Consider the following 22,552-nt stretch of genomic DNA (forward strand, 5'->3'; position numbering starts at 1 on the left):
ATTTAGATTTAATTTGATTTTACTTATTAATAAATTTATTATTTGCCAGAGTTCCATTGCATCAATTGCTACCTTTAATACCCATTCTATGGGCGATAGTTTAGATATTTTTTTTGCGAGGGCATTGTCTGGCTGGCCTTCCGTTCTCCGTTCTGTTCTCTTCGGTTTTTGCATTGTCTTCAAATCCATGGCGAGAGGGTCAAGTTCAGACTCAATTGCTGTAAGCGAGGCAATTAATGCGGCTAATTGCTGATTGCCATTGATTTATGCTGAATCAATTAGCCAATTGCCTTGCGCGTACTTTGGCTTTCTTTGCCAGGTTCGATTCGCACCTCGGCAGCAGGTTATCAATCATTGAAATGCCGAGCGGCCTCAGACTTGGCCTGTCTTGGCCTGGCCCCAGGTTATTGCCACTTTGAGGAATTGAAAAGTTTGGCGTTCGGCGTTCGGGTTTCGGATTTCGGTTTGTTTGAGCCCCAACTTGTCCGCACATGACAGCCGATAGCTACAATATACACCAGACAAATGAGCTTTTAAGCGTTCTACTAATTGCCAGATTCTATCTGGCCATAAATAGCCAGTGACGCGATGTCCCAGCTATGTTGATAGCCACATCCTGCTGCCGCCAATCAGCTGGAAAACTCTGCCACGCGAACGATTAATCATTTGAACTTTCATTAGGGAGCTTGGGCTCTTAGGCCTCCGCTTTGCCTCCACTCCCCTTCACACTCCCTTTGAGTACGCGATCCCGAAATAACCGCCATATTTCACTCGCAACCATGAGGAAGTCGATCGATCGATCGCAAAGCTGAGGTGACTCAAGCCGCCAATCGACAAGAACAAATGACGAAAAAAAAAATATATCTCGGCGGAAACTGGCTCAGATAATGCATTAAGCTTTGAGGAGGTGAAAAGTGAAATGATTTCATAAATGACTGATATAATTAGGCAGGTTATATGCCAATTAGCGGCGTGTTGAGGAAGCATCAGAATCTCCACCGCCGCCTTTCACAACTGACGCACCTGACACAGGTGATCTTTCACCGTTAGCCGATCTCTGCCTGCCAATTAGCTAATTGTGCCCAAATGCGCATTTGAATCGGACTAATGCCTGCATTCCTGTCGCATTTGCATTATTCGTCTATCGATCGTTCTCACGATCACTCCACGACCTTGACAGTGACCCCCAAGCACGCGCTGAGAAGAAAACTATCAGGTGGGAAGTGCCACTGGAACCGCAACTGCAACTGGAACTGGTTTTCCCCCCGCCCCGTTTCCAAGAGCCGAGGCGTGAAGGCGCCAATGTGCGTGTGCAATAAGCCATAAAAACGTCTCTCGCAGCAGCGCTGTGCTGGCCGTTACCATGACAAACGGGGCTGCGTTGTTTGGCGTTGTAAGCCGATCCAAAGCGATTAATAATAAACTGGTTGGACGCGTGAATTAAGCGCCAAAAAAGGGGGAAACTGTCCAAAACAATAATTTGCATTCATCAGTTTAGTGGCATTAGCTGCACTTCCGTAACAAATTTATAGCGGGTGCAATTTGTCCCATATTTGTGGTGTACATACATAAGTCTCACTCCGCATATGTAAGTTATGTTATGGGTAGAAAGGTAAAATATAAACATTTGACATATTTTATTAAATTTTATTATACGGAGACTGCATTATTTTTTAGACTTTTTAACTTTTACGGAGGAATGTCGTGTTTGTTCTTTTTCACATTTATATTGAATTTCAAAGACGGTTGTTCCAGATTGAATTAAAACTGTAAGCAGTTTAAATAAACTGTTTCAAATTCGATTTAAATAAATAACGCTCGATTGCCAGTTTCGATAACTTACTGACAATTTAATGTGACCAGATGACTGATCTATGCCAATCACAGCCGATAGTTGGCAATCACAGTGAATGAGTCACTAGTACCCTTATTGCTCACCACTAATTGGCCGGCGAAAAAAACTTTGCCTTTATTTTCCACATCTTTTTAACCAATTCGGAGGCCAACGAATGCAGCCATGACCAAACCGACTGGCGCACACTGTTCCCTGGCGCTGCTGGCGCTCCTCGCCGCCCCGTTAGCAGTGGTGAGCGAAGTGGATATGCCGGACGAGGGGGAGTACATGAAGCGGGAGCACTCGCTGGTGCGTCCATTTCAAGGTAGGTTTCGCTTTGATTTCGGTTTCGGCTGCGAAGGTTTACGTGTACTTGGAACGTGGCTGCATTTCCGCTTCGTTGCAGGTGTGGGCGTAATCCTGCCGCACTGGGACTTCCTGGGCAACACAATGGTGACCGGCAACTACATAAGACTGACACCGGACTTGCAGTCCAAGAGCGGCGCCCTTTGGAACTTCTCTGTAAGTCTAATTCGCATTCACTCCCTTGCCTGACCTTATCAGCATTCTATGTTCTGCCTTTTTATTACTTCTCAAGCCCGTAATGGGGCGCAACTGGGAGGTTCATGTGGGCTTCAAGGTTCATGGAAAGGGCACCGAGCTCTTTGGGGATGGCTTCGCAATTTGGTACACCAAGGATCGGATGAAAACGGGACCGGTCTTCGGCAGCAAAGACCACTTCTCCGGGCTGGCCATCATTCTGGACACATACAGCAATCACAATGGGCCGCATAACGTAGGTAATCTTAGGACAAAACTTACCTTGTTATTGAGCAACTTTACTCCTTTTCAAGCACCAACATCCGTATCTGAGTGCCATGGTTAACAACGGCAGCTGGAGCTACGATCATGATCGCGACGGCACACACACCCAGTTGGCCGGCTGCGAAGTTCGATTCCGCAACGTGGACTATGAGACGCTCATCAGCATTCGATACGAGAACGATATTCTGTCTGTGTCCACAGATCTTGAGAATCGGAACGAGTGGAAGAGCTGCTTTGTGGTAGCCAATGTGGAACTTCCTACTGGCTACTACTTTGGACTGTCTGCTACGACGGGCGATCTGTCCGACAATCACGACATCCACAGCTTCAAGTTCTACGACATCGATACGGATACAACTGTAAGTGATTAATGTCTATTGTGCGAGAACCTACTAATATCCATCCTTTTTTTCTCCTACAGCAAGAAGAGATTATTCGACGCACGAATATTATTCCGAATGCTAAGACATTTGAGCCCCCGCGTGAACACAAAGACGATCCCAAGCCTGGCATGTCCAACGCGAAGATCTTCTTCATCCTCCTCTTCGTTGTAGTTGCGGCGGCGGCGGTGGCCATCTTCGCCATTTCGTACTTCAAGGATCGTAATGCGCGGAAACGTTTCTATTAAGGCCGCTCATCGCCCCATAAGCTAGTCCAACCAAGCATCTTGTTAGGAGTTTCCCGGACCTCACAGTTGCTCGCAACATTTATTTATACACACACCGATTGTTTACCATTCAGCCCTCTTAGTTTCCTTAATTGTCCTTCCCAAATGCTATTTTTTCGAGAGATCAGGGTAGACGTATCACGTGTTGGAGAGTTAAAATTAAGCGCAAATTTTTAATCTGAACTATAGGAAAATTGAGACCGTGAGAATATTATTGCATAGACAAGATTAAAAAAAAGGCACCAAACAAACGCATGTGCTTCTCACTTAACCACGCTTCTCGCATCCGCTGCTAGTGCTGGCGCCCAGCCAACATGGACTCGATCTGACGCACCTGCTTGCTGACAAACCGATCCCGAGCGCTCGTCTGCTGTCGCTGCTGTTCCGTCTGGTCGCCGCTCTCCGACTCCAACGCGTCGTTGGATTTGTGCATGCCGCTCAGGATGCACTGCTCGAACAGGGATTTTGATCTTGCATCGTCGTCATCGTCGTCCAACGAATCATCCGAGCTGTAGTTCAGCTTGTCACCATTTTCCGCCAGCTGTGGCTGCTTCTTTTGGCTATTTGTTGTCTTGGTCAGTGTGCTGGTACTAGTGTTGGCCAAGCTGGAACTGGTGCTGGCTCCACTGGGTTGGGGTCGGCAGCTTCCCGCTGCAATGGCCTGGAGATGAGAGGATAAACTAATATTTTACCAAATTCCTCAACAAATTCAATTTTTGGGTAATATTTCTAAGCTTTCATTAACATTCCGACTCGAAAACAAGGTCAATTGATTCTTAAATAAATAAATTATTTAACTTTTTCTTGAAGAACCAATACATCATATAAAAGTTACTTGAGACTGTGGTACGCATTTATCATAAAATAATGTTGAATTTTGAGGACTCTCAAAGCGAGAGCTGAAACAACATAGTTAAGCTTCGAATATTTAAGTAAAAAATCAAAGATATAAATAAAGATAAACCATTCTTACCTGGCTTAGTAGATTGCTGTCATCATCGTCCGAGTCCATGGACAGTGAGCTCAACGAATCGCTTCTTTTTGGGGGCAGACGAGGCTCAACTTCCCCGTGAATGGCACTGCGTCTGGGCGGCAGCTTGGGCGCCTCCTCTGAAGCTCTCATGGGCAGACTTGAGACAGGCCCCGCCTTGGCGGAGCCTACAGTGAGATGCGATAGTCCAGAAATCACCGAAAAGGTGCAGGGACTGTCTTCTACATAATACTTGCTCATTTCATCCGAAACTGGCAGATAACTGGGCAATGCACTACCGCCACAACGCATCTTGGATATCGCGTCTTCCGCCGGTGTTCGGATGTCCATCCCAGAAACAATAGCTTTTTCCCTACCCTCCGGGTGCTCCTCGTTGGCGTTTATGTCGTTGGGTATCGACAGAATGGAAAGATCACTGTTACTGGGCGCCTTGGAGAGCAGCGCCGGTGTGTCTTCAGTGCAATAGCTTCGAGGAGCATCCGCATTGCCATTGATGTCACTGCCTCGTGGTCCTCGATTGGCATTCGCGTTGGAGTCGTCCAGTATGCTCAGGTTACTCAGGCTGGTGGCACAGGAGAAATTTGCAGGCGTGTGCTCCTCGTGGAACCTGCTGAGCTTGTCCTCGAAAACATTGCTAGTCGGCTTGCAAGCAGTCGTCTGCGAGCTATGCTGTGTAGAATCTGGCACCTTTCGGTCCCTTTTTGGAGACTGCGGCATGCTCTGGGTAGGTGAGTCGGGTAGTTCTGATGGGGAAATGACGCCACTCTGCATCCGACTGTATTCGCTGATGACGGATCCGTTGTCCTCGCAGGCAATGGTCTCGTCGTCGCCCACCAGGGAATCCATTGAGCTGCGTCGCGAAAACATCAAGGGAGTTTCCAGCGCAGAGTCAATGATCTGAGGGGTATTCCGGTCCAGTTGTCCTGGCTGAACAATGGGTTGCTTCGTGGGAGTTTTCGGGGGTACTGATTTATCCGGCTTCTCGGACAAACTGTTGAGAGAGTCAAAGCGACTAAAGCTACCGGGTGTGCCCTCCTCACAATAGTTGATCGGACGCTCCCGCTCTCCTGTTTCCGTATCGGCTTTGGTCGCTAGTTTCTGCTTCGCTGCTGAAACTGGCAAGTGACCTGCTCCATTTGGCAGCTCCGTGGCCGAGGATGACTTGGCCAGCGGCAGGGCGTTATTGGTAGCTTTGTTTGTCTCTGACTTCAGCTCTGGCTTCGCTAACGGCTGAACAGATCGCCTCTCTTTATATCTGGCACTAAAGTCCGTGGGTTGGTCCAAGTCAATCTCGAAGGTCTTTGAGCTATTAGGTTTATGCTCCATATATTTCATGGAATAGTCAATGGGCTGCTCTTCGGTGGGCGTTACTATTTCAAAAGGATTCTTGGCACCCTCAGACTTGGTTGAGTATTTTGTGGAGTCCGATTTTCCCGAGTAAATGGACTCTCGGCTCTCGCACTTCCTAGTGAGGAAACCTCCGGTCGTGCTCACTGTGGAAGGTCGAACCTTTTTCAGTGATCCCGTAGGATTCGAGCTAAGGCGAAGTGAGCTGTACCTCCGGGGCAGCGTTCCTGCGTGGCCAGACTCCTTGTCCAACGGCAACGATCCACCGTCTCCGTTGGGCATCAGCTCCAGGGTCGCCCTGAAGTTGACCAGATTCTTAAGGGCGGAAGCACTTCCCTCGGCAATCATCGAGTTCTTTGAGGTGATCAGGGCGCGGAGGAGTGGAATGGCGTTGTGATCGATGAGAAACTGCTGGTCTTCGGGACAGCGGGCTGAGAGGTTCCACAGGGTGCCACAAGAGTTACTCACCACAGTCAGGCACTCGGACTTCAGCTGTTGCAGGAGAATTGAAAGGCAATTGTGACGTCGCAGGATCTGACGGTAGGGTTCACACACCGCAATGTGACTGGACACGTTCCGCAAAATGCCACCAGCGTTTTCGATTATCTTGAGAGTCTTACTCGGGCCCTCGTAGCTCAGCATTCCAACTAGAAAGGCCAACGCTCCGTCTACCGCACAGAACTCTGCCTTGTTTGTGCTGCAGTGCGCCGAAAGATTCCACAGAGCAGAGAGTATGGCCTTCAAGGTATTTTCGTTCTTGTTTTGCATGGCTGCACGGGCCAAGGACGTCACCGTGCCAAGCTCATTAAAGATAGTCTTCATATGCTTGTCCGCGCGCCACGAGAGATTACGCAGCACTCCAGCAAGGACCTGCAGCAGTTCGTCCGGAGCCGTGTTCAGCTGGGCAATGACCACTTCCATGAACTGGCGCTGACCGCACAGGTAGGATTTGTTGTGGACGTTCTCGTCTCCGAAAGTGAGATTTGTCAGGGCCATTAGGCCGTAGCTCCTTAGGGCGTTGCACTGTTCCCTCCCCGCAGCCGGCCCGTGAACTGCGTGATCGAGGTGCACAAGGTTGGGAATTGCTTTAAGGGCGCCCAGCTCGCACATTGTCTGGCGGTGCTCCTCGTCGAAGCTGGCCTTCATTAGCAGCTTCATGGCTGCCAGCGGATGCCGATCTTCATCGTCTGCGATCGCCTCACCACCGCTCTGCAGCTGGGTGCGCAGGAAGTTGCAGTAGTCCAGAATCTGGTCCAGCAGGCGCAGCATTTTCACCTCCCGCTGGCGCTCCTTCTCCTCCGGATGGCTGTGGACTATGTTGTGCAGTGCCTGACTGGCGTACTTCCGCGCTGTCGCCAGTCCCTCGTCATTGGCGTGCAGTATTTGCACCAGCAGCTGGATGCAGTCGGAGCTGCGAAGGGCGGTGCAGGTCTCGGCATTGCGGGACAGCTCCAGGAAGTTGCGCGTTAGCTCCAAGCGAGTGGCGTCGCTCTCGTTCAGCGTCATGGCTGCGAAAGTATCTTCTCTGGCCCTTTGGCAGGTAGCAGGAGTTCCAAGAAGAGCCCGGTTTTACATTCACTGCGGCAGGTAGTTCACCAGTTGATCCTCTGCCGAGATCTTTGTTCAATGTCCTGCGTTTAGGCCATTTTCCAAGCGCTTCGCGCAGGCCTAGTACTCTTGCCAGTGTTACCAAGTCCAAGAAATTGCTATCGGTCGAATATAGGCAATCGATAGAGAGCGCAACTTTTGAAAATGGTTCGTACAAGGAATTTAAGCCATACACTTTTTTGCGGTTTTATCAGTCCTTACTGCAATTTAACATTAAGATAATGCAATAAATGATAATGTAGCATTTAACAAGTTATTTAAATTCAAAATCACCAAATAAAGTTAAGAAAGCTGAGGCATTTACGATTATTTCTTATTAAAATTTAAAACTGAATGCATTAAATGAAGTAAGTCTTTAAAGATAGAATAAAATTGAAATATTTCTTAATTTAAAATTTGTAAAAATTAATAGATATCGAGTTCCCTCTACACAAATGTCCCATCTCTAATCAGCCGTTACGTCACTATAATCAGCTGTTGCTGGACGCAAAATTGTTTCTGCCGGAAAATAATAATGAATTTTCTGAAAAAGGTAAATAATAGAAATAAAATTGGTTTTTAGAATCCATGATATATTCCCCACCACAGCTGGCGCCGCAGGTGGCCTTGGCGGAGGCACAGCTGCTCAGCCGATCGAGCATCCACACCAGCGCCGTGTGCTGTCGCGTGCAATCTGGCCGCTACCGCATAACCACAAAGCGGAACAAACCGCTCACCTACGAGATGGCTAATCCGCCGCACTTCATTGGACACCGCAAATCGTGGAACTCTTGGAACACTTGTGAGTTGAAACAATTTATTAGAGATCAATTTCACGATTCTATTGCCCGATTACAGCAACCCTAAAGGACGCCCAGCGCCCCTCCCAGACCGCCATCGAGGATGTGTTCATTCGCAAGTTCATGACGGGCACCTGGCACGCCCTCGTCTGCTCCGAGGTCATCATCAAGCGGCAACACAATACCATTCGAATCGCGGCCCTCATCCGGCAGGCGATTACTCCGCGAAAAATGTATTTCCTAATCGGCTATACGGAGGAACTGCTCTCCTACTGGATGCAGTGCCCAGTGACGCTGGAACTACAGACGGTGGGTGACAAGAAGGACGTGATCTTCAAATACATTTAGTTGCTTGCTTTCGCCTTTATATGTCTAATATAAAAAATGTTGTAGAATTATGTGCTTAGTGTGTGTACTCGACTTCGCTGTTGTTGATCTGCAGCGATTTGATGGCTTTGTTGACAATGACGCCATCGAGATCCTTTACCTGGAAAAGAATACAAGGGTTGAGAAGACAGATTGGACTGGTATGAACCTCACTTACCCCTTCTATCAGCCTTTTAACTACTGCCAGGGATTTTTGCTGTAGAATCAGGGACCTTAAGTCCTTTACTATCTCAATGAATAGGAAAACTACAATCTTACGCGAGCCACCACACACTTTGTCCCATATCTTAACCAAAACAGTCTCGCAAATGACGCCTGCAAAACAGGTGATGAACCAATTCTCCAGGACGGTGGAGTTGCTGTCAAACATTCCCAGCTCCTCGAGATGGCTGTTGAAAGGGGAACATAATCATTACGAATCTTTTACTTCTTTTTATCCCAATTGGAAACCTACATGAACAGCGTATGGTCCTCGCGCTTAAGCAGCATCTGTGTTTGCTCCTTCAGCTTGGAGCACTCCTTCTTTAGTTCGCGGGTGTACTTGTAGAATCCCTTGGCTATCCAGTAGGTGTCCACGTCGTCGTTGAATATCTGTAGCAGAGTCCGCACGATCTCAATGAAGTGGGTGTCGTCCGCCTGAAGACTGGCACTGGCGTTTCCGTGCCACAGGCGATTGGACTCTAGCAGCCACATGGTGTGCATCACCAGCTCCTTTTCCTTCTGGGCTGCACATTGAAGTACTGTCACTGCTCGCAGCAGATCCTCGTAAACCTCTCGTCTCTGGTCGCGTATATAGGCCGTGGAAGCCTTGTGGAGCGGCAGGATGCCCATCACCAGGGCCCACAGATAGCTCCTGTGGATGTTGGGCACCGTGTAGTTCATGCAGAATTGCTTCAGTTTGTTTAGGTTGCGGACATCATCTTGGAGGAGTTTGTTTAGCGACTTCTTCTCCTCCACGCTGTTTATCAGGCATTTCTCATAGTAGCTGGAGCGGAAGTTTCGCTCGTCTGTATTCATGGTCTGGGCAGGAACTGGACAACCATAGAAGCCTATATATTCTTCTCCTTGGAACAACAAATTGACAATAGCGATGGACAATGGTTCGATAGATTCAAATAAAATAATTTTTGAAGGCCGACGTCGCAAATACCTATTTCAAAAGGGAAAATACCAAAAAACCTGTGAAATTAAAAAAATATATGTAAGTTTCATTTAAACTTCCACCCAGCTGTTATGCAGCAAATTATCAAACCAAATTAAAATTGATATTAATCTTTCGCATTAAACAATCTCTCTAAAGTCCAGCTATATCTTATTGGGCTCGACGACAAAATACTAGTACTCTTTCCTAAGGTGTATTATCGATAACTGGCCAAGGAAATACACTGTTTCTGTCATCGATGGCTGCCCACCCCTAGTACCCACTAAATGCAAAAAATAAATGAGAAGGTAAACAAAATGTGCAATTCGTGGCTAAAAAAAAGCAATTACACCGAAATGCAAAGACTCCGGTAGTGAAAAGAAAGTAGCGGAGTTACGGAGCTGAAGCGTCGGAGTGGCAAAACTGGGATATCTGTGTGTACACGTTCTCGAGGCTGTTGCTCGCCAGCACATGAAAATCAATAATTGAATCAGAAAATCAAAACACGGATTTTTGCCCAGATGCAAGCGGGCCCGCGATAAATTATGCAATTGTTGCAGCCATTACCGACCACCTTCCCACCCGCTGCCGTTCCCGTTCTCGGTGTCGGTGTCGGTCTCGTCTTGGCCCCGTTACCAGTTGATGTATTCAAATGCTGAGCTCGATTTTGGCCGCCGTCGTTGTTGTTGCTGCTGCCACTACTGCCGTGCACGTTGTCGTAATTGGGTGTCGCGATGGAGCAGGAAATCGGCACCTGGGACTCGGTTCTGCTGGAGAACCTGTCCGAGGATAGCTTTATTAACAACATCCACCAGCGCTACAAGCGCGATCACATATATGTGAGTTTGGAGCCGTGATCTCTTAGTGTATACTAAACACATTATTTTACATACATTATTCCTTTTTGCAGACCTACATTGGAACTTCTGTTGTGGCTCTGAATCCATATCATCACATATCCGAGCACTCGCTGGATAATGTCCGGAACTATGGCGATAAGGGCATCTTCCAGCTGCCGCCCCACATGTACGCTGAGCTCGATTTGTTTGGTTTTAGCTCAATGCTTACACTTCCCTTTATCCCTTTTAGATACGGCCTTACGAACCTGGCCTACCAGTCGCTCAAGGACCAAAGCGAGGACCAATGCGTACTCCTCACGGGCGAAAGTGGGGCGGGAAAGACGGAGACATTCAAAATGATCGTAAACTTCCTGACCCACATACAGGATCGCGCGCACTGCCCTCCCACCCCAAATGTCCTGCGCAAGCAATCCTCGACCAGCTCGGCCAGTGAGGTGGTGCTACACGCGCATAGGCGCGCCTCTAGTAGCTGCTCCGGCACTGCCAACTTTATCATTTGCAAGAACAGAGCTGAAAACCCGACCGCGACCGTCAATTCGCGGCGCCAGAGTCCCTCGCCAGGACCCTCGCAGCGGTCACGAACAAGGGCCGAGAGCATCGAACGTCAGAAAAGACGCCACATGCGCGAGAAGATCGTAGACTTTGACTTCTCGCACCATAAAAGCAGCGAAAATATCAGTGGCCTGCTCGAATCGCACGCTCACCACTTGCATCCGACCAAGTCGTGTTTCAAGCACCAGCAGACCCAAGTCGGCGCCTGCATTGCTACGCCCTCGGCTGCTGCCAAGGGGTCCCCCAAGTATGCCGTGCCCTCTTTGTCTGGCTACGGAGGCTGCCGCCAGTGTGGCCACAGCAAGTGCGTTCGTGCCCAGAGTCTGGAGAAGGAAGACCGTGCTGAGCTCCGTGGCAGTAACAGTCGTTTGTCCACCATCACTGCCACCCACTCAGCGCATCCGCACCGTGGCAGCTGCTCTAACTTAATGCGCCAACACTCGACTGAAAGTCAGCCGGAGCGGGAAAGGGATCGGAGCTCCCTTATGGGATCGACGCAACGTATATCGCTGTACGATGCACACAAACTGAGCAAGGTGCTGGGCGACCTGCCGCCCCCGCCGAGTTCAGTGTCACCCACGCCCTCGGCCAGCTCTTCGCTGCACAGGCGCCACAAGTCGCCAACGCAGAGACTGCGTGAGTGCGTCACCTGTGCGGATGTGTTCCTGGAGGCCATGGGCAATGCCTGTACATTGAAGAATAATAACTCAAGTCGATATGTAAGTAAAACAAAACCTTGTATAAAATTCCTTGACGTTCCTAATTTAAATTTCTTAATGCTTTTTGGTTTCCCTATAGGGCAAATTGTTTGATATCGAAATTGACTTCAAGGGCGATCCAATGGGAGTGCACATAACTCACTGTAAGTAAAAATATTGTGCCATTAAATAATAATATATATAATAAATAATCAATTTTCTACATGCTTAACCCTAAGATATGTTGGAAAAGGTTTGCTTTACATCTTTGAAATCTTTCACACTTAAAGGTAATCTTACTTATAACGTATTTTCCCTCCACAGACCCGTATAACGGACACCACCATGGGAGAGCGAAACTTTCACATATTTTACCAGTTGCTACTTGGTGCTGATCTCCAATTGCTAAGTAAGTTTAAAATAAGATTTTAAAGGAAATTTCTAATTATTGTTGGTATCACTAGAATCGCTCAAGCTGTACCGGAATGTGGAGAAATACGAGCTGCTTCGCAACACAACTGCCATGGAGGAAGACCGCATGAATTTTCACTATACCAAGGTTAGCTACAAGCTCGTTTGCTAAATCTTTTGAACCTTTTTAAGCAACATTAATATTTTAGCGCTCTCTGGATGTTCTGGGCCTTAGCTGCGATGAAATAAGCTCTATCTTTCGAGTCATAGCTGTAGTGCTAAAGCTAGGCAATTTCATTTTTGTGCCTATTACCAACATCGATGGCACCGAGGGCTGTCAGGTGTCCAATGTTTACGGTAAGTCATTTGCTTCATCTTACCAAGCTTATTGATCGATAGTAACAAACAATATTTAACCCATACAGAGCTTCAGGAGACAGCACAGCTTCTCAATATGGAGGCTCAGATTCTGATCAACTGTTTAACCAGAGCGAACAGTTCTAACAGCGCCCAGGAGGACGTGGGCTGCGAAATGGACGCTAGGCAGGCGGCCTGCAACCGGAACACGCTATGTCGCACTCTTTACAGCCGTCTTTTTACATGGCTAGTCAACAAAATTAATGAGTCCTTAAAATCGACGCAGCGCGAGAAGAACCTGGCCCTGCTGGACTTCTACGGATTCGAAGTGCTTGACCACAACTCCTTCGAGCAGTTTGCCATAAATTATAGTGCGGAAAAGATCCATCAGGCAAGAATTTTTATATTTTAAGATTTTTTGGGGTTAATTAATACTTTTTGTTTGTTTTTTTACTGCGATTCCAGAACTTTGTTTTCCATGTTCTGCGCTCAGAGCAAGAGCTTTACATCCGCGAGGGAATGGAGTGGTCGCGGATTGACTACTTTGACAACGAGTCCATTTGCGAGCTGATTGACAAGCCTAGCTATGGCATCCTGAGCCTGATAAACGAATCCCATCTAAACAACAACGAGGCCCTGCTCTTGCGTGTTCAGCAGTGTTGTGCGGGGCATCCCAACTTCATGACCACCGGCAGCAATTCCATGTGCTTTCAGTTAGTTTCCAGTGTTACGCTCGATTCGTCTATGAAATCCTAATTCATGGTTTTGCATTTTGCAGAATTCGACACTTTGCCAACGTGGTGAACTACTCAATACACCGGTTCCTCGAGAAAAACTCGGACGTCCTGCCCAAGTACATCAGTGCCGCGTTTTACCAGAGCAAGTTGTCGCTAATACAGAGTCTGTTTCCCGAGGGCAATCCCCGCCGTCAAGTAACCAAGAAGCCAAGCACGCTGAGCTCGAACATCCGTACCCAGCTCCAAACCCTGCTTGCCATCGTGAAGCATCGCCGCTCCCACTACGTTTTCTGCATTAAACCCAATGAGGGTAAGCAGCCTCATCAGTTTGACATGGCACTAGTGCAGCACCAGGTACGCTATATGTCTCTGATGCCACTGGTCCACTTGTGCCGCACCGGCCACTGCTACCACCTGCTGCACGTCAAGTTCTTTCATCGCTACAAGCTGCTCAATAGTCTGACCTGGCCGCACTTCCACGGCGGCAGTCAGGTGGAGGGCATAGCACTGATCATCAGAAACCTGCCGCTGCCCTCGGCCGAGTTTACAATAGGCACCAAGAATGTGTTCGTGCGCAGTCCGCGCACCGTTTACGAACTGGAACAGTTCCGCCGCCTGCGCATCAGCGAGCTGGCCGTGTTGATCCAAAAGATGTTCCGCATGTACCACGCTAGAAAGCGCTACCAACGCATGCGACAGAGCCAGATGGTCATCTCAAGTGCCTGGCGCACGTGGCGGGTAAGATCAGCTTTCCAATATCACTTATTTAACACAGCATGACGTGAATTTTTTCTTTAATCTTAATTTTATGCATGTTAGGAGTGCCGATTTGGCATTCCCTTCACTGGTCGTAGGCATTTATGGAGTTTATATCGTGTCGTAAGCATTGCCCATATTCTTTATTACTTAATCTTAATTCAATCAAAACAATAATGAAAGCTATCTTCGGGAAGCCGAAGTTTCTATACCCATGCAGTGTTTGTAAATTAACTAGTAAATAGTAAAGGGCTTTATCAATCTACAGGTCTAGTGCCTGACTAGATGTTATATATGAATATAATTTGAAACTATATTATGTAGGAAAAGTAATATAATTTTGGAAAAATAGACAGCAATATAATATAAACGTTAGACATGCTGCATGAGAAGGGTTTATTTTACCTCTAATATGTATATTTTATTAAATATAATTTTATTCATATGAGCTTAATCGCTTCGTTTTTATACATAATTCGATTTTTTTGACACTTTTTAGTCCACATATTTACCATTCATCCATTTTCCTACCAGGCTCGCGAAGAGTATCGGTCTCTCAAGTACAAACGCCAGGTTAAGTGGGCCATCGACGTGATAGGTCGCTACTACCGCCAGTGGAAAATCCGGCAGTTCCTGTTGACCATACCCCTTCGACTGCCTCCGAACACGTTAAGTCCGCTTTCCACGGAGTGGCCAGCAGCTCCAGTCTTTCTCGCTGACGCCTCGCGGCTGTTGCGGTCAATCTACCATCGGTGGAAGTGCTATATTTACCGCAACTCCTTCGATCAGACGGCGCGCAATCGGATGCGAGAGAAGGTTACAGCTAGTATCATCTTCAAGGATCGGAAAGCCTCCTATGGTCGAAGGTATGGGATTTCATACAGTCTTACTTATCTGATTTGGCTTATCTGGGTTCCATTTGATTCTGCACAGTGTGGGACATCCTTTTGTGGGCGACTATGTCAGACTGCGCCACAATCAGCAGTGGAAGAAGATGTGCTCCGAGACAAATGATCAGTACGTGGTTTTTGCGGATATAATCAACAAGATAGCGCGCTCCAGCGGCAAGGTAATCTGTAGAGTATTGTTCCTAAGTGGAAAATTGTATGCTTACATGATGATTTCAGTTCGTCCCCATTTTGTTGGTCCTGTCCACCTCCTCGCTTCTGCTGTTGGATCAAAGAACGTTGCAAATCAAGTATAGAGTGCCTGCGTCGGAGATTTACCGAATGTCGCTAAGCCCCTATCTGGATGACATTGCTGTGTTCCATGTGAAGGCGGTAAACGATACCTAAGCGCTGTGATTAAGCTGCAAATTCTGATTTATTCTGTCTCTTCCAGTCGGAATTCGGCCGCAAGAAGGGAGATTTCGTATTTCAAACGGGGCACGTCATTGAAATTGTTACCAAAATGTTTTTAGTCATTCAAAATGCTACAGGCAAACCGCCCGAGATACACATAAGCACAGAGTAAGTACTTAATCCCATAAGGGCCACGGCTTGACGCCATGAATTCAGATAATTTGATCCTAGGGAAAAAAATATATATATATGTATATTATATATATATCTGACATATGCATTTTCCTCTCGATATGGATTTCTTTATATATACCGTATTCAACTCCGCAGATTTGAAGCCAACTTTGGCCAACAGACTGTCATCTTCTCGTTCAAATACGGCGGCATGTCGGACTTAGCACAAGGCCCACCCAAGGTCACGCGCAAGGCGAACCGTATGGAGATAATTGTGTGATCCGCAGGAGAATCAGACGGGGAATCTATTAGGGACAGCTCTTCGCCTTAGGTGAAACGCGGGTTGGCGTTATCCGACTCCATGATTCTCACCAGTCATCATGCAATTGCAATCTATATTTGTATTGCTCTTTGCTGCCGTGTTGAGGTATCTCGACTTTTATATGTGGTCCCAGGGATCAAAATACAATTTTAGCAATAATATACTTAACTCTCACACTCCCACACTCAAGACATACACACACACTGAAACACAATATAGTTTTGTTCACAAGTGACAATCAGAGTAACCCATTTGTTGTCAGAATTGTGCCAAAAAACGAGGAAACTAGATGTGTGCCAAGCGGAGGAGTAGAACAATGAGCGAGCTAATTTTAAAAAAAGCACTTTATTTTATTTAAAGAGATGCAACTAACGAAGTGAACAACTGAATTTAAGCCTCTAATTTCTCGTGCTAGGTTTAAGAGTAATAGGTCGTGCACCAAATCAGTCGATTAGCATTGCAACAATACAAGTATGATCCCGACCGGGATCAGAAGCAGGCGTAGGTTGAGATGGATTTTACACAAACTATGATATTTCCGTTATATAGAAACCAAGGCATTTCTCTTACATTTAAGGTTTCATACACAATAATTAGTGAACTAATGCTAGAGAACAGACAGACAGACATATAAACCTCTCTTTATATACCGGAAACACAAATGACCCCATACAAGTATATATGCAATTTGATGCGACTTAGCGAGAACTTTTCCCAAAAACAATAAATGTTAAACGACTATTTACAAAAGCAAAGCAAAGAAGAGTAGTTAAATATTTCAAATAAATCTATATATATATATATAAATATATGTATACACCATATGCAAAATTAATAACGAGTCTATATAAAAGCGACAACAAAAATAAAATGGGAAAACAGAAGCAAATTATACGACAAGTTTTGTTACGAGTTGAGAGCGAATGTATTGTGTGTAGTTGTTTATATATAACTTGTTATTGAAGACCGGGCATCCAAACGTATGTAATTCTATCGGAGTTCCCAGCTGCGGCTTCAGGGACTCCCAACAGTTTTTATTTGTATTTAAGTTTTAGGCGAGTAAAGTTCGAAAGAAAAGCCAAATATGAGTAAATCGAAAACCCAACCAGTTGGTAGTTTATAAAACAAAGTTTAGCAATAATAAAAAATACACATAGTAAACTCTTTGTACACGCACTCCAAAAAAGGGGAGGGACTGGTCCGATCCCCTTACAACTTTGACTTTGGTTTCTTGAGCATGTTGCGCAGGATGCGACGCAGGATCTTGCCGCTGGGGTTCTTTGGAATTTCGTCCACGAAGATCACGCCACCCCTAAGCCGCTTGGCCGGCGAGGCGTGCTCGTTCACAAACTGGATGACATCATTCTCGGTCAGTTGGACATTGGCTTGCTTCACCACGAAAGCCAGCGGCAGCTCTCCTGCCTCTTCATCTGGCTTACCAATGACCGCCGCATCCTTGATCTTGTCGTGGGTAAGCAGCAAAGCCTCAATCTCGGCGGGCGGCACCTGGAATCCCTTGTACTTGATCAGCTCCTTGATACGGTCCACGATAAAGAATTCGAAGTCGTCATCGTAATACCCAATGTCACCGGTATGCAGCCAGCCGTCCTTAATGGCCGTCTGTGTGGACTTGGAGTCCCCGATGTAGCCCTTCATGATGCCGTCACCCTTGAAACACAGCTCTCCGCGCTCGTTGGCACCCAGAATCTTGCCGGTATCCGGATCGATAACTTTGGCATAGATGCCCACCTTGAGAACACCCACGCTGCCAGGTTTGCAGAAGTCGTCATTCTGCGTTAGCACGCTCAAAGTGGACTCACTTAGTCCATAGCCCTGGCGGATGAAGGGCACACCAATGCGTTCCTTAATCTGATCTTCGGTCTCGCGACTCAGTGGTGCAGCTCCACACAACAGGACCATGAGTGAGGACAGATCATACTTGTCCACGATGGGGTGCTTGGCCAGGAAGACCATCAGTGGGGGAACCATGAAGGCCATCATCACGCGATACTTCTCGATTGCCGACAAGAACAAGTTCTCCTCGAATTTGGGCAGGTATACCAGGCGGGCCCCCCTGCAAGCGGTGGTGATGAGCGTAAGACAGCCGAAGGCATGGAACCACGGAATAACGGTCAGCAGAGTAACCTCCTCCATGGGGATCACCGTGGGCTGGCTGTTAACAGGAAATTAAGAAATGAGACTGTTTTTTTACTGCGAATAGAAACTTACATTTGTGAGTCCAGGGTGGCCGTCAGATTCATCTGGGTGAGTTGCACGCCCTTCGGCAATCCCGTGGTTCCTGACGAGCACACAATCAATGCCACATCCTCGTCTTTGTTGGCTAATGGGGAAGTGAACTCCGACTGCGTCTTGAACTTATCGTTGTCCATCAAATCCTTGAAGTCATAGATGTTTTTGAAGTTCTTGGAAGTGCCGTTGATGGCGATGATGCCTTTGACGAACTTGTTCTTGCTAGCCACCTTGGCCACTCGGTCCACAGTAAGCTTAGAGGCGAATATGATCTTAGGCTTGGACAGGTTGAGGGCGTGATCGACCTCGCGCTCCGAGTAGGTCACGTTAAGAGGAGCCACCGTTGCCCCCACTGCAAATCCGGCGAACATAGCCAGGGCAAAGTTGACGCTATTCTCGCTGGACAGACCGATGACGTCGTTTTGTTTTACGCCCAATTTCTGGAGAATGTAGGCTAGCCGGATAATGGACTTGTGCATGAAGCTGGCCGAGTACTCCACCCCGTTGACGGCATCCACCAAGACTGTCTGGTCGCCGAAACTCTTGTATTGGTCTAGTACATACTGGCCAACGTGATCTGGAATCCTGGGCCTCTCGGGCGGTGACGGGACCGCCGTACACGATATTACCGGGCAGGAGAGAGGAAGTCATATTGTGACTGAAAAAATTAGAGCAAATGAATGAATTAGGAATATAACAGAAGATAACAGACGTATACATCTCTTTATCTACCAGATTGATGTGCTACTAATTATATAAAATTAATAGTTTTTAGGTGAAAAACATTAGTTTAGACTAACTCAACACTCGAACTCCAGTCGAACGTGTTTATTGTACTCCAATTACCACACTTTGAACCCGGTGGCTATCTAATCGCATTCGGTCAGCAGATCTTCAGGTGCCACCCAAGTTTCCAATTTTCAATGTTAGCAATATTCGCGCTATCTCAGTTCGTGGATTATAGGAAATCTGCATGTTAGCCAGTCCACGTTCCAAAGGTCGTAGGTCTCAGCGGATGAGGCGACACATCTCTCATCCCCTGCACGCTTAGCTCTTCATTTTTAGGCACACACAGTGTCAAAGCTTGTAATGTTTATATTTTCCGCGGTCAATATGTCGACTGTCATTTATATATTTCCCATGATCCACTTACAATCACTTTTTCTAGGTTACACCTCCTGGGCGATGCGAGCGGACGCGGCTGCAGAGCGAAACTAACCGGGTTCGGTTCGACAGAGGGTGAAAATCGGGGCGGGCTGCGTTTATGCCAAGATTAGATTAACGAATTTGATAAGTCCGCTGGGTCGAGAGCGCAAGCGCGAGCAGTGACACTTTTTTCTATTCAAAGTAAACTAAATAGTGCAATTACGACCGTTCAGGGGGTGGCGGCACGGAGAGAATTCGCAGCTGTTCTGTTTAAAAACTTTTCCCGATGTGGCATCACACAATCATTATAAATGTCAGTGGACACTCTGGCAGCACCGTTTACCAGTTTTAATTTACACGCTTTTAGGGTGTATAAGTTTGAAATGTTAACAGAAGCATCGCAATATTTCGGAATATAAAAAAAAAAAATTATCAAAATCTTATAATTTGTATACCCATGGTATTGTAATATAATTTAAGTTAGACTTTTCAAAGCAGTGAAAAAATGATTTGCAACAGTATTAAATAGTATGTATAATAAATTCCTATGCTGATTTAGCCTTGTTAGTTTCGACTGTTTGTCCGTTTTTACGCAAACTTCGCAACTTTTTAACATATTGACAAAAACTCTGACATATTTATGTTTTTAACGAATTTGAAATGTTTTAAATTTTCTTCAAGTTTAATTATTATATCATATAGCAACCACAAGTTTCCAAACATGACTTTTGGCTGTACAAATTCATTAACCAGGCGTGCAGAGAGTAACTTAAGTTAATTAGCTGATTAATTTTGTAATATTGCTGTATAAGAGCTTATAAAACTCTTGCTACCTCCCAATGAACCTGCCATATCAATGACGCCACAATGCATCTACTGGGGAAAATGGTAAAAGCAGCTGATCTTCGTAAAATAGATTTTGTTCTAATTATATTGTTGATTTAAAACTTTCGTTGGCAGAAAAATGAATTATAAAAAGAGAACCAGATACCTCCGACAACAATGGGAACATTTAAATTTTCATTAGCGGTTGATTACACTTTTTTATGTCTTAATTAATAAATGGGTGTATTGTATCCAAAGTATGTATATTCAAACCCAAAGCTGATTATAGTTGATAACACAAGGTTTAACAATTAATAAATCGTACAACCAAAAGGCATAAATCGATCCGATGGTCCTACAACTTGGACTTTGGTTTCTTGAGCATGTTGCGCAGGATGCGACGCAGGATCTTGCCGCTGGGGTTCTTTGGAATTTCGTCCACGAAGATCACGCCACCCCTAAGTCGCTTGGCCGGCGAGGCGTGCTCGTTCACAAACTGGATGACATCATTCTCGGTCAGCTGGACATTGGCTTGCTTCACCACGAAAGCTAGCGGCAGCTCTCCCGCCTCTTCATCTGGCTTGCCAATGACCGCCGCATCCTTGATCTTGTCGTGGGTAAGCAGCAAAGCCTCAATCTCGGCGGGCGGCACCTGGAATCCCTTGTACTTGATCAGCTCCTTTATACGGTCCACGATGAAGAACTCGAAGTCATCGTCGAAGTAGCCAATGTCACCAGTATGTAGCCATCCGTCCCTAATGGCCGTCTGTGTAGACTCGGTATCCCCAATATATCCCTTCATTATGACGTCTCCCTTGAAACATAGCTCACCCCGCTCGTTGGCTCCTAGAATCTTGCCAGTATCTGGATCAACGACCTTGGCGTAGATGCCCACCTTGAGCACGCCCACACTTCCAGGTTTGCAGAAGTCATCGTTCTGTCCTAGCAAGCTCAATGTTGCCTCACTCAGTCCGTAGCCCTGGCGGATACAAGGCACTCCAATACGCTTCTTGATTTGATCCTCGGTATCGCGACTAAGCGGTGCAGCTCCGCACCGCAGGACCATCAGTGACGACAGATCGTAATTGTCCACGATGGGGTGTTTAGCCAAAAAAACCATCAGTGGGGGAACCATGAAGGCCGTCATTACTTGATACGTCTCGATCGCCAACAAGAACTGTTTATCATCAAATTTGGGAAGGTATACCAGGCGGGCGCCCGTACATGTGGTGCCGATGAGCGTAAGGCAGCCGAAGACGTGGAACCAGGGAATAACGGTCAGCACAGTAACATCCTGCACAGCGATTGAGGCGGGCTGACTGCATATATGAGAAGAGGATCTAGTGTGAAGTCTTACTGCAAACATAAAATTACCTTTGTGAGTCGAGAGTGGCCATTACATTCCTCTGGGTGAGCTGCACGCCCTTGGGCAGTCCGGTGGTTCCCGACGAGCACACTATCAAGGCCATATCCTCGTTTTTATTAGCCAGGGGGGACGTAAACTCCGACAGCGTATTGAACTTATCGTTGTCCATCAACTTATTAAGGGCATAGATATTCTTAAAGTTCTTGGAGCTGCCGCTTATGGCGATAATGCCTTTAACAAAGTTGTTCTTGCTAGCCACCTTGGCCACTCTATCTAAAGTAAGCTTGGAGGCAAATATGATCTTAGGCTTGGACAGGTTGATGGCATGATCGACTTCGCGGTCCGAGTAGGTCACGTTAAGAGGAGCCACCGTTGCCCCCACTGCAAATCCGGCGAACATGGCCAGCGCAAAGTTGATACTATTCTCACTGGACAGACCAATCACATCGTTCTGCTTTACGCCCAATTTCTGAAGAATGTAGGCCAACCGGACAATGGACTTGTGCATGAAGCTGGCCGAGTACTCCACACCTTTGACGGCATCCACCAGCACTGTTCGGTCACCGAAGCTCTTATACTTGTCTAGGACATATTGACCCAGGGATCTGGAACCTGTTGCCTCTTGAACGGTCATAGGACCACCAAATACGATGTTACCCGGTAGAAGAGTCGAGGTCATTTTACTACTGCAGATAAAAATACAATTAAAGAATGTATATATCTACCAGAGTAAGATAAGATGTTTTTGCGGATTTTGAACCCGACGGTTATCTAATCGGGCTAGGCCTAGAGAAACCTAAGTATCCATTCGATCAATGTTAACTAGGTTTGATTATGCTTAGTGTTTTAGAGACCTTAAAATCTTTATGTTTTGCGGTAGAGAGTGCAAAGTTCTATTGTTATGTCGCATCCCATGCTCAATAATCAACTTAATAATATGGAAATTTTAAAAGATCTAGGTCAAATCTTATCTGTTTTTTTTTTCAGTTTAATTTCTCCTGAGATCCACTCACAGTTTCTTGTTTTAAATTTTCTCTCCTGGTAATCCGTGCTGGAGCAGCTCCAGTGAGAAACTGATAGAGTTTTTTTCGACGGAGAATGAAAGCATTGGGATCCGTATAAGATTTGATTAACGAATGTAATAAGCCACACCGGTATGGAGTGAATTCCAGCTGCTCGGTTTAAAAGCTTTAATTGTGACAGATAATAATAAACAAT

The 22,552-nt window shown here is 46.4% G+C and overlaps 7 protein-coding genes across 11 annotated transcripts; 3 read left to right on the forward strand and 4 right to left on the reverse strand.

Moving 5' to 3' along the window:
- Positions 1-1,677: 1,677 nt before the first annotated feature.
- LOC110189459 (vesicular integral-membrane protein VIP36) lies at positions 1,678-3,577 on the forward strand. Its single transcript, XM_020959538.2, has 5 exons — positions 1,678-2,159; positions 2,241-2,356; positions 2,433-2,630; positions 2,689-3,018; positions 3,081-3,577. The coding sequence occupies exons 1-5, from the start codon at positions 2,018-2,020 to the stop codon at positions 3,285-3,287; spliced, it is 993 nt and encodes a 330-aa protein (XP_020815197.2). The 5' UTR covers positions 1,678-2,017; the 3' UTR covers positions 3,288-3,577.
- Positions 3,472-7,375, reverse strand: Apc2 (Adenomatous polyposis coli 2). The gene is made up of 2 exons (XM_020959526.2): positions 4,300-7,375; positions 3,472-3,987 (listed from the first exon to the last, which is right to left on the reverse strand). Exons 1-2 carry the CDS (start codon positions 7,168-7,170, stop codon positions 3,619-3,621), a joined length of 3,240 nt encoding a protein of 1,079 aa, XP_020815185.2. The 5' UTR covers positions 7,171-7,375; the 3' UTR covers positions 3,472-3,618.
- Positions 7,376-7,464: 89 nt separating this feature from the next.
- mRpS24 (mitochondrial ribosomal protein S24) lies at positions 7,465-8,449 on the forward strand. The gene is made up of 3 exons (XM_020961579.2): positions 7,465-7,804; positions 7,861-8,053; positions 8,110-8,449. The coding sequence occupies exons 1-3, from the start codon at positions 7,787-7,789 to the stop codon at positions 8,397-8,399; spliced, it is 501 nt and encodes a 166-aa protein (XP_020817238.2). The 5' UTR covers positions 7,465-7,786; the 3' UTR covers positions 8,400-8,449.
- Positions 8,391-9,778, reverse strand: TBC1d7 (TBC1 domain family member 7). The gene is made up of 3 exons (XM_020961578.2): positions 8,893-9,778; positions 8,596-8,827; positions 8,391-8,538 (listed from the first exon to the last, which is right to left on the reverse strand). The coding sequence occupies exons 1-3, from the start codon at positions 9,453-9,455 to the stop codon at positions 8,455-8,457; spliced, it is 879 nt and encodes a 292-aa protein (XP_020817237.2). The 5' UTR covers positions 9,456-9,778; the 3' UTR covers positions 8,391-8,454.
- A 40-nt stretch (positions 9,779-9,818) lies between these two features.
- Positions 9,819-16,908, forward strand: Myo95E (Myosin 95E). Of its 4 annotated transcripts, XM_020958320.2 has the most exons (17): positions 9,819-10,418; positions 10,490-10,605; positions 10,669-11,710; positions 11,790-11,853; positions 11,929-11,942; positions 12,014-12,098; positions 12,154-12,248; positions 12,310-12,457; positions 12,526-12,848; positions 12,923-13,170; positions 13,236-13,932; positions 14,014-14,073; positions 14,485-14,816; positions 14,884-15,019; positions 15,078-15,230; positions 15,292-15,419; positions 15,582-16,908. In XM_020958320.2, the coding sequence occupies exons 1-17, from the start codon at positions 10,314-10,316 to the stop codon at positions 15,703-15,705; spliced, it is 3,870 nt and encodes a 1,289-aa protein (XP_020813979.2). In that variant the 5' UTR covers positions 9,819-10,313; the 3' UTR covers positions 15,706-16,908. The 4 variants fall into 4 exon arrangements, with proteins under 4 accessions (XP_020813979.2, XP_086689838.1, XP_086689821.1 ...); XM_086833695.1 differs by lacking the exon at positions 11,929-11,942 and having other exon boundaries at positions 9,821-10,418; XM_086833712.1 differs by lacking the exons at positions 11,929-11,942; positions 14,014-14,073 and having other exon boundaries at positions 11,790-11,837.
- On the reverse strand, positions 16,837-18,653 carry LOC110188585 (luciferin 4-monooxygenase). The gene is given in 3 exon segments (XM_020958351.2): positions 16,837-17,920; positions 17,977-18,569; positions 18,571-18,653. Coding segments are annotated over 3 exon segments (1,635 nt in total). The 5' UTR covers positions 18,649-18,653; the 3' UTR covers positions 16,837-16,956.
- A 1,507-nt stretch (positions 18,654-20,160) lies between these two features.
- LOC110190932 (luciferin 4-monooxygenase-like) lies at positions 20,161-22,531 on the reverse strand. 2 transcript variants are annotated; one of them, XM_020961600.2, is made up of 3 exons: positions 22,348-22,531; positions 21,343-22,020; positions 20,161-21,287 (listed from the first exon to the last, which is right to left on the reverse strand). In XM_020961600.2, the coding sequence occupies exons 2-3, from the start codon at positions 22,011-22,013 to the stop codon at positions 20,324-20,326; spliced, it is 1,635 nt and encodes a 544-aa protein (XP_020817259.2). In that variant the 5' UTR covers positions 22,014-22,020; positions 22,348-22,531; the 3' UTR covers positions 20,161-20,323. The 2 variants fall into 2 exon arrangements, with proteins under 2 accessions (XP_020817259.2, XP_020817260.2); XM_020961601.2 differs by having other exon boundaries at positions 21,343-22,017; positions 22,348-22,508.
- Positions 22,532-22,552: the final 21 nt, after the last annotated feature.

Source organism: Drosophila serrata, unplaced genomic scaffold (genome assembly GCF_035046125.1).
Source record: "Drosophila serrata isolate PLE 108 unplaced genomic scaffold, ASM3504612v1 contig_32, whole genome shotgun sequence".
Classification (NCBI taxonomy): domain Eukaryota; kingdom Metazoa; phylum Arthropoda; class Insecta; order Diptera; family Drosophilidae; genus Drosophila; species Drosophila serrata.